Source organism: Rana temporaria, chromosome 1 (genome assembly GCF_905171775.1).
Source record: "Rana temporaria chromosome 1, aRanTem1.1, whole genome shotgun sequence".
In the NCBI taxonomy this organism is placed as follows: domain Eukaryota; kingdom Metazoa; phylum Chordata; class Amphibia; order Anura; family Ranidae; genus Rana; species Rana temporaria.
Window position 1 is genome coordinate 449,095,044 of NC_053489.1, and position 14,463 is coordinate 449,109,506.

General features: G+C 39.2%; 1 protein-coding gene across 1 annotated transcript in view; it reads right to left on the reverse strand.

The window, feature by feature from the left end:
• Positions 1 to 532: 532 nt before the first annotated feature.
• Positions 533 to 14,463, reverse strand: part of NRTN (neurturin) — a 231,446-nt gene continuing 217,515 nt past the window's right edge. Inside the window, exon 3 of the mRNA XM_040327416.1 lies at positions 533 to 6,339. Coding sequence (XP_040183350.1) covers positions 5,906 to 6,339 — 434 coding nt within the window. The 3' untranslated portion in view covers positions 533 to 5,905. The remainder of the gene's footprint in view (positions 6,340 to 14,463) is intronic.

Here is a 14,463-nt window from a genome sequence, read left to right on the forward strand (position 1 = left end):
CTATAGTCCACTTCCTCTGGTAAGCAGCCATCTCATACCATATGGTGGAGGTGCACCTAGGTGATTCACTTCTTTGAATGATAGGTGTAGATTTCATATATGCTGAACACTGTATACTTCACATTTTCCTTGGAGTGATTCACAGTCAAGTTCCTCCACCTCAAACTCGCTCATCAATGTCTTTATGGACCTTGCTTTGTGCACTGGTCCAAATCATTTGGTGAAGGGGGGATTATGGTGTGGGGTTGGGGTTGGGCATGAGCATACCAAAGCATTTTGGACAATTTCATGGTCCCAACTTTGTGAGGATGGCCTCTTCCTGTTCCAACATGACTTCGAACCAGTGCACAAAGCAAGGTCCATAAAGACATGGTTGAGCGAGTTTGGGGTGGAGGAAATTGACTGGACTGCATTGAGACCTGACCTCAACCCGATAGAACACTTTTGGGGTGAATTAGAAGCCGGAGACTGCAAGCCAGGCCTTCTCATCCACATCAGTGCCTGACCTCACAAATTTGCTTCTGGAAGACTGGTCAAACATTCCCATAGACACACTCCTAAGCCTCGTGGACAGCCTTCCCAGAAGAGTTGAAGCTATTATAGCTGCAACTTACTATTGAATCCTACTGACTAAGACTAGGATACTATTAAAGTTCTTGTGCATGTAAAGGCGGTCATCCCAATACTTTTGGTAATATAGTCTACTTTATCATGGACTACACCCTACAGACCTCACTAGAAAAGAAGAGGATGAGAAATGACCCCAGAAGAAAGCGCACACACAGTCGAATAGCATGGCACAGCTGAACTTTGACATGTCTTATTCTGCATTTAGCTTGGCTTTATTTAAACTTTACAGCACCATTTGCAGGAAGGTTGGGATGAAGACTATAAAATGTGGACTAAGAGAAATATCCTCCATACACAATAATGGTCCTAAAATACTGAAATAATGAAAGAATAATGATTGAACTTAAATAATGAAATGCTTTGCTCCCCTATTTATATGCATCTAACAGTAACTTTTAAAAATGTTCCTACCAAAGAATTTTGCCTTGCATAAATAAATTATGGTAATAATTGAACCCACTTCTGATACTTAGTCAGCTGGAGTTGTTCTATACCTTTTTTCGATTCAGTAGTAAGCATTATTCTACTTGTAAATTGACATTAAACAGGCAAAAATCATGTTTATAACATTTTATAATTAAATCCACTAGAGGGTGACCATTACCTGTGGAATCATGATCTCACTATCTTCAGGGGCAGGCTCAAACAGAACTTGTTTCAGAGCATAGAAATGTAAACCCCAGTGAGAACATGAATTCAGAGATCAAAACAGGTTGAAACAATAAGAGCTTTTACTGTGTTTTGCCTACCAAGTGCTTAACTAGAAATCCCTGCCAAATCCTACAAAGTACCTAAAATCCTCATTCGTTTTCTGATATCATTAGAAGAAAGGCCAATATGGAAGGTTATTCGATTTTTTGTATGTTTCTTTGTTTTTTGGGGTTTAATCAGAAGTGACATGAAGCCAATCATCAGTAGGTCAAATATTAGAATTTATTTATTAGGCAGTGCAAACAGCAGTTAGGATTTAAAAAGGAAAGTATCATCTTTTAATTTGAATGCATTAAACTAAAATTGCAATTGCCTTAGTAAATGGGTATGACTGTATTCTTTTTATTTACACACAGTAATTAAGCAAACAACTATCACGATCATTTAGCATAAAAAAAAGAAAGGAAGGTGGACTTCAAAATAAAAGCCATAAGAATTTAGTAAATGGTCCAATGCGCCTCTCTCTTTCAGACAGTGGCATTTCAGTTGATCTGTCTTGCACTAGGCTATTGATTGAGGATTTATTAAATGGTCCCGCACAAGACAGACCATCTAAAACTCTGTCCTTTGAGGGGTGGTCTGTCTTACAGTGAATCCTTCATTAAATCCTTAACAATGGCTTTGATTTTGTGGTGAATCTGTTTCTCTTGTCTCCACTATTAAAGTGAAGGTGGAGAACAAACCACTTGTGAGCCAGTACCGGGCTCAAATACCTGTAGTGGAGCGCAGTATCTTTGAAAATATGAAATCTATCAGGATCAATCACCTCATCTTTTTTTATCATTAATATTAGCTTTTACTTTTTTTTCCCTCTGAAGTTTAGACTAGCTATTCTAAGTGGTGCACCAAACTATTTCTGCTGGTGGAGGATACAGGCAAGGGCACATGAGTATTCACAAGATCTATTCCCCAACATCGGTTGAAAGCTGACTAGATCTTCAATAGGAGACCCCTCCAGAACATTACAGCTATAGTTATTGGACTGTCTAAAAAGATCTGATATTGCATAAACTGCATGTGAGAGTGTGCAAAAGTGTCAGAGAGGGAAAATATTGGACTGAAGCAGAATGATCATATGTAAGAAATGGAAGGATAGTGGGTAAGTGGACAATATGTTGTGGGCACAAAAGTCACAGAAGGTGGAAGAGATGAGGCATTAGATATGTGTAGAATGAGTTAAACAGAGATTAACAAAGTGGATAAAAAGTGTTGTGGACTGAAAGAGACAGATGGACAGAGGAGATCTCAGATGGTCAACAATATAAGCAGAAAGTGTAAGACCCCATACACACTATTAGATTTTCTGCAGACTTTTGTCTTCAGATTTACCGAAATCATATAATATGAGGTCAAACCTTAAAAGTTTCAATTTGTATGCAATCAGGCAGGCCCTTGCACAACATGGTGTTGGTAATTTTGAAGACAAAAATTTACAGACAATCTAACAGTGTGTATGGGGTCTTAGAAGGTGGATTGAACAAAGTATTGCCAAACGTATGGACAGAGAGGAATTGGACTGTACTATTGAGCATATGTGGCTGCAGAGAAGCAGAAAAAGATGTGAAAAAGCAAGAAATGCTATTAAGGCTAAAATGTAGATAGCAAAAGAGACTTTATCCTGGCAAAATGAACATTCTTTCTTTTTTAATATATTTTAATATATTTTAATATATTTTTCAGTGTTTTTTTCTGCTTACATGCAGTTTAACTTTGGTTTTTGTGTTTTTAAAACTTCATGTTGAATTTCTAGTATCTCATATTTGTGGGAAAACAGGTGTATAGGTGCTACAACCTTCTAACGTAACAACCTTGAGGCTGCTGACATGTCCAAATTACCAGAAAAGGGAAAGGGATGGTTGGCACCCAGGAAGACATCCAAAAAATAGTATTTCTTTATTAAGTAAACGTGTACATTGCTGTAAAAACACCCTACGCATTTCAGACGTTAGTACTTTGCTGTTTTTACAGCACTGTACATGTTTAATAAATAAAGAAAAACATTTTTTTGGATGTCACCCTAAGTGCCGACCATCCCTTTCCTTAATCTTATATTTTGTGATTTAACTTTATAAATGTGCGTTAAAGTTCAATTTTTAGTTGCATTTAAATCCTATGGATAAGGCTTATAATCAGGTTCAGCAGTTTAGACCTGGATGGGGAAAGTGCTAGCATACATGGCTTCTGTGTATAAGCTCAGTTACTATGCATACTTTTCACTTAATAAAACATTATTGCTTAAAAGTTAATCACTTATAAATGTATCTCTAGACAAAACTACAGTTTTGACCCTCTGTCAATTCGTTTTTTCTATGTGTGTCCCAATTGGGCAGATTCGCCCCTCTATTTGTTGTGGTGACCATTGTCACTGAAATAGAATGTGATGAGCAATCCAACATTTTAGAGTTGTCCCCCTGAACAATAAGTAAAGGGAAATCTTCCAATGGGAAAGCATGTTCTGACAACTCTAAAATTTTGGGTTGTCCCCAGAACAATAGTTAAGGTAAAATCTTCCAACGGGAACACATGTTTTTGGACAACTGTCTAAAGCTGGGTATACATGTTCAGTTTTTTTTTTTTTGCTCGACCAGCAGTTTGAATAGTAAAAATCTAGATCTATCCCATTGTGCTATTGTATTCTGACAGGGGGACTTCCCATTGGCTGCAAGTGCTGATTGAATTGATGGTTTTCCAGCAAGACTGTTCGAAGAAGCCAGGTGTTAGACCGGCTTCTGTTGAACAGATATGGGTACACATGTACTGAAAGTCAAATGGTTCCTGCTGTACTGGCTGACTTTCGGTACATGTGTACCAGGCTTTAGTCTTCACTGGCAGGAGTTTAGCCATACTCTATCCAAAACTAAAAATAGGTTTTGAATATTCATATAATTTAACTTGTGGCTATTGGTATACAATCACTTTTGAACTTTAGTTTTCCAAAGAGCATAAAACCAGTGCAAGCATGCTAGGATGAATACCTATAATTGGTTAAATTTAAACATATTTTTTCTAATGTTTAAAAAAAGAGTTGTACTCAACAACACATTTATTGTTGTACTGTAATTCTTATACACTAGAAAGTAGATGCAGATATCGAAATAATTTCTTTTAAGCTGTTTGTATTATATTCCATATATGTATGTCTGCAGCTTTATCAATGGGAAAGTGTCGTTGCCATTTAAACAAAGGCTTTATTGATTTAGAAAATATTAGCCATTATATGGTAAGAGGATTAATTATAGCTATAAATATAGATGCAGCTAGCTGTAACTGTAAATTGTAATACTGCACATAATCCTAAAGACTCGACTTTCTATTTGAGAAAACAACATTTTATCTAGAATAAATAAGGTGTCCAGGAAATAATAAATGCAGCTTTTGCCAGTGTTTTCACCTGGCCCCCTACTGTATTTTCTACTAGGGCAAGCAGGGCACAATGATGCTACTGCTAAGCAAAGTCTGCCAAGGATGTGACAGATGACAGAGCTAATGGATCTCACTGCTGATGTTACAAACATATATAGGGTCACAAACCTATAAATATGCAAGCATGTGAGTTACAATTACAGCAGAGGACTACATTCTGCACTTTTTCCAGCAAATATGGAACCATTTGTTTTGGGTGGACTTTAAAAGAGAGTTTAAGCATCTATGGGACAAAATGATTGTTCCTAACTTTTCTGTTAAGCCACATCTAATGGATTCTGGGTAAATTGCAACATCTTTGTACTAGAATAGCTCATCATTTGTATTTATACATATCTCTAGCATGTAGAAATCAACTTTCATCATGACTATGCGACGATAATAGAGTAGGTCATATCTCTGTTATAACCAACCCTGGCCTGCTGTGAAAGGTCTTCATAACACTTATAAATAATACCCTTATGGGAAAAAATTCACCCCATACTAATAGGCATTCAACGACATTTACAGGAAAAACGTGCACATATATAATAAAATATTGTTGATAACCTGTCGTCTGTATATTGATTAGGCTGTTGTAACTGCATAGTAAAATGCACACTAGCAACAAGTCACAAACTTTTAAAGTGAAAAAAGCTAGGATTTTTGGCACAGATAACAATAACTGCTTAATATGTTATACAACGGTCCCCACTCTGTTTGCAAAGTTGCAAATTGTGTATTCTGTTGGTTAAATAAAGCCCTGAAACTTTGAAAGTGGCTATTGGAAGATGAACTGGCTAGACAGCCTTTAAAGCAAACTGGTATTTCATTTATCATAGTAACAAGGAAGGAGATTCCACATGCAGCTCAAAACTTTATTCCCTTTTAATTTCTCTGTGTTTACTGCACAGAAATGTCACAAAATAGAAGGGCCAAGGTAACCAAACTCTGCATATGTTGCAGAGGACTTTCAACTCTCCAAATCCATCAAGCTGTTTTGATTTTTTGAAAACCATTTGCTTGGATTACAAAATCAGGTCTTCATTCTATATAATTAAGTGAGGTAGAAATGATAAATCTTGCGATCTCCTGTTTCCAGGTGACAAAAACAGCAGAGATAGGACATACGCATTATTTTTCTTTTGTTTATCAGTATTTGTCAGACGCAGCCACAGTCTTTAGCTGAAACTTCTTTGATAGTATGGTAATGGTTTTTGGAGTCCAGAAAAGAAATATCCTCATCGTATGCTAGAGGCCTGCAGCAAGGTCTTGCTCTTACTTTCTCTTTTTTTATTTTCTTTTTTCCTCGAATGCTCTGTAAAGAGAGGTCGTAGTTGCGCACAGCAGCTTCGCATGTACCACTGCAATAGCGAAATAGGACTGTCTCGTCTGATACATATCCCAGTCCCAACTCGCTGACTCTGACTTCCAGCTCCTTGATGATGCATGGCTGTTTTCGCACACGTGCTCTCTTCATCCTTGGTACATTTTTTGGGTCGTCTCCAGAATGCAAGGACTGGCTGTACCTTTCTACCAGAGTAGATACAAGCTCTCGTATCTCCCCTTGAGTGTAGCTTTCGAAAAGAGCAGTGTCTGAAAATAAATGTTAGAGTAAATAATGAGTGACCAAATAAGTAATACCACTATCATAAAGAAAATATTGTGCCTTTTATGTAAACTTTTGAAACTTTCTAACATTTCTCTCACAACTTTAGAATACGATATAAGCCTGGGTTCACACTGCCCATGACTTTAAAGTCGCGTGACTTCCTTGCGACTTTGAAGTCAGACCCCAGCATGACTTCAGCACTACTTGCATGCAATTTCTTTAACAGAAGTCAATGCAAGTCTGACCAAAGTCGGACCAAAGTAGTGCAGGAAAATGTTTCTAAGTTGGAGTGTCTCAAGTAGCAACGATTAGAATGATTCCATTGCACAGAATGGGGTTCAACGGGGTCCGACTTCTGATGCAACAAGTGCTCCAAAGTCAGAGCGATTATCGCATCAGTGTGAACTGGGCCTAAGTTAATTGCACCATATTTGATACTGATTCACCAAATTTAAATTTCTGGACATATATCCCAGACTTTTTAGTCACCCTTTCTTTCTGTGTTAGCTAAATAAATTATTACACCAGCCAAAACATATTTTGTTTTAAGTTTTAGGATAGAATGTCACTAATCAGTCACAATCAATAAAATGTACCAGAGATTCTAAGCCTTTCCCACTCAATCCACACTACAAAAAAATGGTGGTATTCAACTAACAGAGTCAGCCCAGGTTCACACTGGGTACGATTTGCTTCGATTTGAGATGCGATTTCACATGTGAAATCGCATCTCAAATCGGCGGCATTTGCCGGCAATTGTCGGCAATGACACCGTTCTAATCGGTGCGACGCCGCATCTGCGGCAATGCACCGATTTCAAAAAGTAGTTTCTGTCCTACTTTTTGCGATTTCGGGCCGCGATTTACATTGACATCTGTGCAGAAACCTGCACAGATGTCTCTTAAATCGCGGCCGAAATGGGGACTGCCAGCGGGAGTGAAGCCGTGCGAGTTCAGCTGAACTCGCACGGCTTCACTCTCGCAGCCCAGTGTGAACCAGGGCTCAAGCACAAAAAATAAAGATTTGTCGGTGAAGTACTGGTAAGGATTTTGGTAGGTATTTAGATCTAAATAATTAAAATAACCGCAGTGCAACTCAGAAAATAAATGCTTTATATCAGTGATGGTGAACCTTGGCACTCCAGATGTTTTGGAACTACATTTCTCATGATGCTCATGCACTTTGCCATGTAGTTGAGCAACATGGGAAATGTAGTTCGAAAACATCTGGGGTGCCAAGGTTCGCCATCACTGCTATAGACCAAATATGTACCGTAGTAAGAAACAATCCACTGTGCTAATGTACAAGAAAAATATGCATAAAAATTTAGCCACTCAAAATTTATAACAATATTAAAAAATCTAATAAATAATTCAGCCACCACTGTGACAATGTGAACTGCATAATGTAATGTGTTTTGTGTCTTTACCAGCCATATAAATTGGTCGCTCACCTTACTGCATTAGCAGAAAGATCATAACAAGCTTTATTCCCTTCAGGGATAATAGTTCCAATGATCGCCTGGTGAAGGTGTTTGGCTCGATTCCAAGATGGCCACGGGATGAAGTGGCTGCAGTGCTAGTCTTAACGGTCACTGACATTTTCCACACCACTCTTTTATACACTCCTGGTCCTGCCCACTGACACTCATCTGTGATGTCAGAAAAAACTATTTGTTGCATATGTGACATCTGTTGATGTCATTATGTTCGGCCACATCCAGGCTGCCGGTGATATAGGGCAGAAAACTGGAGAGAGGGCCTGTCCTAATGAGGGGGGATTGGAAAAGCCCCCGGAGTGCATTGGCTACTTTTTTTGCTCTCATGGTAAATAAAAATACATTGGACTCCCATCCATGCAGCTGGCACTAATTTCAATTTACTAAGCATACAAAATAAGAGGTAATTTTTAATACAGTACAAAAATAGACAATTGTAAAGCACAACAGGAAACAAAGCCTGCATATTGTATGTAATACGCACAATTCCCACTCCTTAAATCTATATTATTACAAAACCATACATGGTTTTAAAAATACAATTACAAATATAGATAAGACTATTTACATTAAGCTGGTCTAGACTATATGTTACCTTTAAGGTTATCAGTAAAAAAAAAAGGCACTCCTTGTGATTGGAAAATTAGAGGTTTATTCTTTATCTTGGAAAATTGTTTGTACTGTAGCATCCATGAAAATATGGTATTCACTTTTACAGGAACTAGTTCTACCGGAATCAATATACTGTTTTGGGAAAAGGGTAAGACATGTTTGTGGCAAACAAATATCAGTACCCTCTTACAATTGTAAAAATACAACCAACCGGAAGAATAATTGGTTGAGAGAGTACCTGAGGCCCCAGGAGAGTATGAACAGATGTGCTCAAAGGAATGGGAAGGTGGAGGTGCTCCATAGAGTGGTCAGCCAGTGGCGAAGCTGAAGGAATTGGAAACATTCCAAGGACAGAGCTTTATGCCGCGTACACACCATCACTTTATGTGATGAAAAAAAATGACGTTTTTAAAAACGTCACTTTAATTGACCGTGTGTGGGGGAAAACGTCGTTTTATGTCTTGTAAAAAACGACCAAAAAAAATTGAAGCATGCTTCAATTTTATGTGTCGTTTTTCAAAAGTGCACTTTTTACTTCACAGAAATTGACCGTGTGTAGCAAAAAACGTCGTTTTCTAAGACGTTTTTTCATCCACGCATGCCCAGAAGCTACTTATGAAGCAAGCTTCAATGGTAAAACGTGGTGGAACGTAACCTCACTTTGCAAGATCATTGTGAGAAAACGATGGTGTGTAGGCAACTTCGTCTTTGAAAATTGAAGTTTCAAAAACGTCATTTTTTACTTCACAGAAAGTGTCGTTTTTTTTCATCACATAAAGTGATGGTGTGTACGCGGCATAAGGCCCCGTACACACGTCCGAGAAACTCGACGGGCAAAACACATAGTTTTGCTCGTCGAGTTCCTTGTGAAGCCGCCGAGGATCTCGGCGGGCCGAAATTTCCCATTGAACAACGAGGAAATAGAGAACATGTTCTCTATTTGGCCCGACGAGATCCTCGCCGGTTTCCTCGGCCGAAAGTGTACACACGGCCTGGTTTCTTGGCAGAATCGTGTGTACGGGGCCTCAGAGGTTTCTTCGATAGAGGGCCAGGAAGGGAAGGAACGGTACGTGAGGAAGTGGCATACATATGTGAAACCGTGCTAGGTCCACCAAGAAAACTCCCCAGGTTGTTCTAGGCCCAGAGGGAAGAGAAGATTGTTCAGAAGTGGGAGCAAGGGTGGGAAGGGGGACATGATGTTGCCTGTTTGACAAACTTGTTTTTACCTTTAACTGCTTGCCTACTGGGTACTTTTACCCTCTTCCTACCCAGGCCAATTTTCAGCTTTCAGCGCTGTCACACTTTGAATGTTAATTGCACGGTCATGAAACACTGTACTCAAAGAAAATTGTTATAATTTTTTTTAGACAGAGCTTTCTTTTAAAGGTATTTAATCACCACTGTGTTTTTTTATTTTTTTTTGCTAAACAAGCAAAAAAATAAAGAAAATGTTATTTTTTTTCTCTAGTTTTTGTCATAAAAGTTTCAAAATAAGTAATTTATCTCTTTCACTGATGTGTGCTGCTGAGCCTACACTGATAGGCACTGATATGCTACACTGATGGGCACTGAGGCTGCACTGATATGTGGCACCCCTGATGGGCACTGATTGGCAGCACTGATGGGTACTGATTGGCAGCATTGATGGGTACAGATTGGCAACAATTGTGGACAATGTTGGGTCTGCACTGATAATCAGGACACTGGGGGCACGCGGGCAGCGTGATCACGGGAGGACATTCATAGACTACCTCCTGGCAACGTGAGCCAACACTATAGCCAAAAGAAGAAGAGAAAAGATTAGAGCATATGTAACTAAAGTCACTAAAATATCAAATAAGCTTTAAATTGTTAATAGACTTTGAATAGTCATTTTCAGTGTGTTTTTAAATCTACTGCTTTTATTAAAATAATATATGGTTTTCCTTCCATGACAGTCATTCTTCATGCACGTCCTGCGCTATAGGCTGACTATGCTCAGTCCCTCTCTCTCTACTGTGCTTGTCACCCTGACACACAGGCTTCTGATGAAGTGGCAGTTTCCACCTATATTATGCAGGCATGGTCCTCTATTGTCACCATCCAAAAACCCACCCTGAAAAATGGCATGCAGCTATCACTGGACTGGAGTCATGGAGGCCAGAAGCAGCTGCAAAGAGTTTGCAGGAGATACACACCACTGAGATGCAACATCAGATAAAAAACATGTATTTTATTTAAAATATATATATTTATTTATTAGAGAACAGTCAATATTTATTCTGTAAAAGATAATGGGCCACCTTTCTGTTAAAAAAAAAAAAGTACCGGGCCAAGACCTATTTAAAACAGGGAAGCGCAGATTATATAAAGGTGCTAGTACTTACATACCATATGTGAATCTTAAAAAATCATATTAAAAAGTTTTCCTTTTGTAATACCATGATATATACTTTGTAATGAACCTAGTGTGATAGAAAATGGGTAAAATGGATGAACACATCTAAAAAGCAGGTCTGAATCTGATGCAAACTTTTCATAACAATGGGGTATGACAAGTGGGTAAGATTCTAACGTGTGTCACACATAACAACATAAATGATACTACCCTTGTTTTCCCCACTTAAAAAAGAAAATAAAAGAAGAAAATGGTGCGAAGAATGATATGTGCTAGCTGGTCATGGCTGCAGAATATTGAATTCATATTGCCAGTTGATCAAACACCTAAACACCTAAACCGCCCCCCCTTTTTTTCACTTGGTATAACTAGTGAAAAGGGGGGGTTATTAATGGATATGGTGCTTATAAAAGCACACTTTTAAGCATATGACACATGTACCTACTGATTTAAGTGAATTATGAATGAAGAAAGGAACCTGTATTGGAATGGGGATATTTAAAGATAATAACCCTCTCCCCAAGGGTTACTTTTCCAGTGAGCAAACCTCCCCCTCTGGCCCATTGTACTTTTTTCATTTTTTAACTTGTGAAGCCAGATACTGTACCTAAGTCCACCACCAGGTCCCTCATTGCTGCTGGCTCTGGATGGGAGGACTGCAAAAGACTGCCGATCTTCAGAGCTGTGCTGCCCCCCCCCCCCCCCCCCCCGATCTCCAGACCTCTGCTGAACCTCTCTGATGAAATCCCACTTTTCTGGATCATGAGAGATCCCCACTTTTGGACAACCATTAAGAGGTATCCACATCATGCAGGCTCTGACATGGACACCCGGAGAATCACCCAAACAGGAAGAGGAGAAGACTTGGGGCACTACGTCGCTTTAACAGACAATTGCGCGGTCGTGCAACGTGGTTAGGGGGCGTGATTAGTTTAAATGAAGCACGTCCCCGTGCCAAATGAACTGCGCATGCTCCGTTTCTAAATTTCCCGGCGTGCATTGCGCAAAATGATGTCGCAAGGACGTCATTTTTTAAACTTAGACGTGACTTACGTCCATCCCGATTCACGGACGACTTACGCAAAAAAAAAAAATTCAAATTTCGACACGGGAACGACGGCCATACTTAACATGGCAAATCTAACTAAACGCCGCAAAAAAACATCTTTAACTATACGCCGGAAAAAGCCGACTAGAGACCACGTAAGAGAATGCGACGGCCGCGCGTATGTTCGTGGATCATCGAAAATAGCTAATTTGCATACCCGACGCGGAAAACGACGTGAACGCCACCCAGCGGACGCCGAAGTATTGCATCTTAGATGCGAAAGGTGTACGAGGACGTATACCTGTCTGATCTAACCCAGATGCCGTTGTATCTTGGTTTGAGGATTCAAACCAAAGATACGACGCGGGTAATTTGAAAGTACGCAAGGACGTCATTTTTTAAACTTAGACGTGACCTACGTCCATCCCGATTCACGGACGACTTACGCAAAAAAAATAAAAAATTTGTGTTCGTGGATCATCGTAAATAGCTAATTTAACATGGCAAATCTAACTATACGCCGCAAAAAAGCAGCTTTAACTAAACGCTGGAAAAAGCCAACTAGAGACGACGTAAGAGAATGCGACGGCCGCGCGTATTTTCGTGGATCATCGGAAATAGCTAATTTGCATACCCGACGCGGAAAACGACGTGAACGCCACCCAGCGGATGCCGAAGTATTGCATCTTAGATCCGAAAGGCGTACGAGGACGTATACCTGTCGGATCTAACCCAGATACCGTCGTATCTTGGTTTGAGGATTCAAACCAAAGATACAACGCGGGTAATTTGAAAGTACGCAAGGACGTCATTTTTTAAACTTAGACTTGACTTACGTCCATCCCGATTCACGGACGACTTACGCAAAAAAAAATAAAAACTTTGTGTTCGTGGATCATCGGAAATAGCTAATTTGCATACCCGACGCGGAAAACGACGTGAATGCCACCCAGCGGACGCCGAAGTATTGCATCTTAGATCCGAAAGGCGTACGAGGACATATACCTGTCGGATCTAACCCAGATGCCGTCGTATCTTGGTTTGAGGATTCAAACCAAAGATACGACGCGGGTAATTTGAAAGTACGCCGGCGTATCAGTAGATACGCCGGCGTACTCTGTCTGTGGATCTGCCCCATTGATTTTTTTTTCAAAATTGTCGCTCTATTTTTGTTTATAGCGCAAAAAATAAAAACCACAGAGGTGATCAAATACCACCAAAAGAAAGCTCTATTTGTGGGAAAAAAAGGACGTCAATTTTGTTTGGCAGCCACGTCGCACGACTGCACAATTGTCAGTTAAACGACACAGTGCCGAATCTCAAAAAGGGGCAAGGTCCTTAACCTGCATAACGGTCCGGGTCTTAACCGGTTAATTTGTACTGTTGGTTTGGGTGTAGTGAAGGCATGCATGAAGTCCCTATACTGCCAGATAAGCAATACTGATCTAAGCACATCATTTCCTAGGTACTATAAAGAGCAATCATGCATTTATCCAAAGCAAACAGAACTCAGTTTTAGAGTTCATCATAATAAAACATTTAGAGCAATAACCTTGCTCTTCAATTTCTCTTTCCATTTTGTATCTATTAGTCCCTTCCCCTGTATTTAAACACCCTTTTTTCCTGATGCCACACACAAACCATCTGCATAACAGAGTTGCTTTTTATAACTTCTTTCTACAACTCACACTATTATTTACTGTAATGCCTTTATTTAACCTCTACCATTGCTCAATGTTACAGTTCCTTATAACTCAGGTTATTACCCTTTTAAGTACTCCGCTATGTCTCTTGGTGTCAACTTAACACCTCAATATGCAGATCCTACAAACATTTTATACCAGTGTCATAAAAATACAGAATTTATTATCCAGGACATATGCAGATACGCTGCATAAAAAAATATTAGCTTTCATTTATTACTCCCAGGTGTAAAATGAAATTGGATTGTAAAGTGACATCTGTGAATAAAACCATTGCAGCAACGAACTACGTAAAGTATTTAACCCTGTAATTTCTTTTGGGTAGCTTAACATTCTCTTAATTCTTAAGGCAAGAAATTTGAGAAGTAAACTGTTGTGGGTATCAATGTCTAAGAAAGGGTTAAGGGTCTGTATGTCAATGAAAGGGGTATGATACCTTTGATCAAAGGAACACTGTTTCCTGCAATGCAGGAGAACATTCCCAATGTTCTTTAAATTAAAACCACCAGATAGGGCCTGGGGAGCAGATAGATGTAGACCAAGTGGTTGTTTGTAAGGAGACTCACTGTAATTTGATGTGGTTCTTTACTACATGACTGGTTGGATAATATCTTCACAGCATATTGGGTTTCTACACTTTCAAAACATTCGTAAAACACTTTCGATAATCAAGAACAGTAACTAGTAGTGAGCAAATCAATTCTTAAGCCAGGCAAAGCTTTGATCTATTGCATTTTTTTTATATGCATTGTCCAATCTGTAGAGAAGTATTCAGTTTGTGAATCACCATTGCTGGGATTTCTAAACTGGGTGGTTCTTAATAGAACAGACAGATACACATGCAAATATTTGGGCAAAGCTGATTCTCCA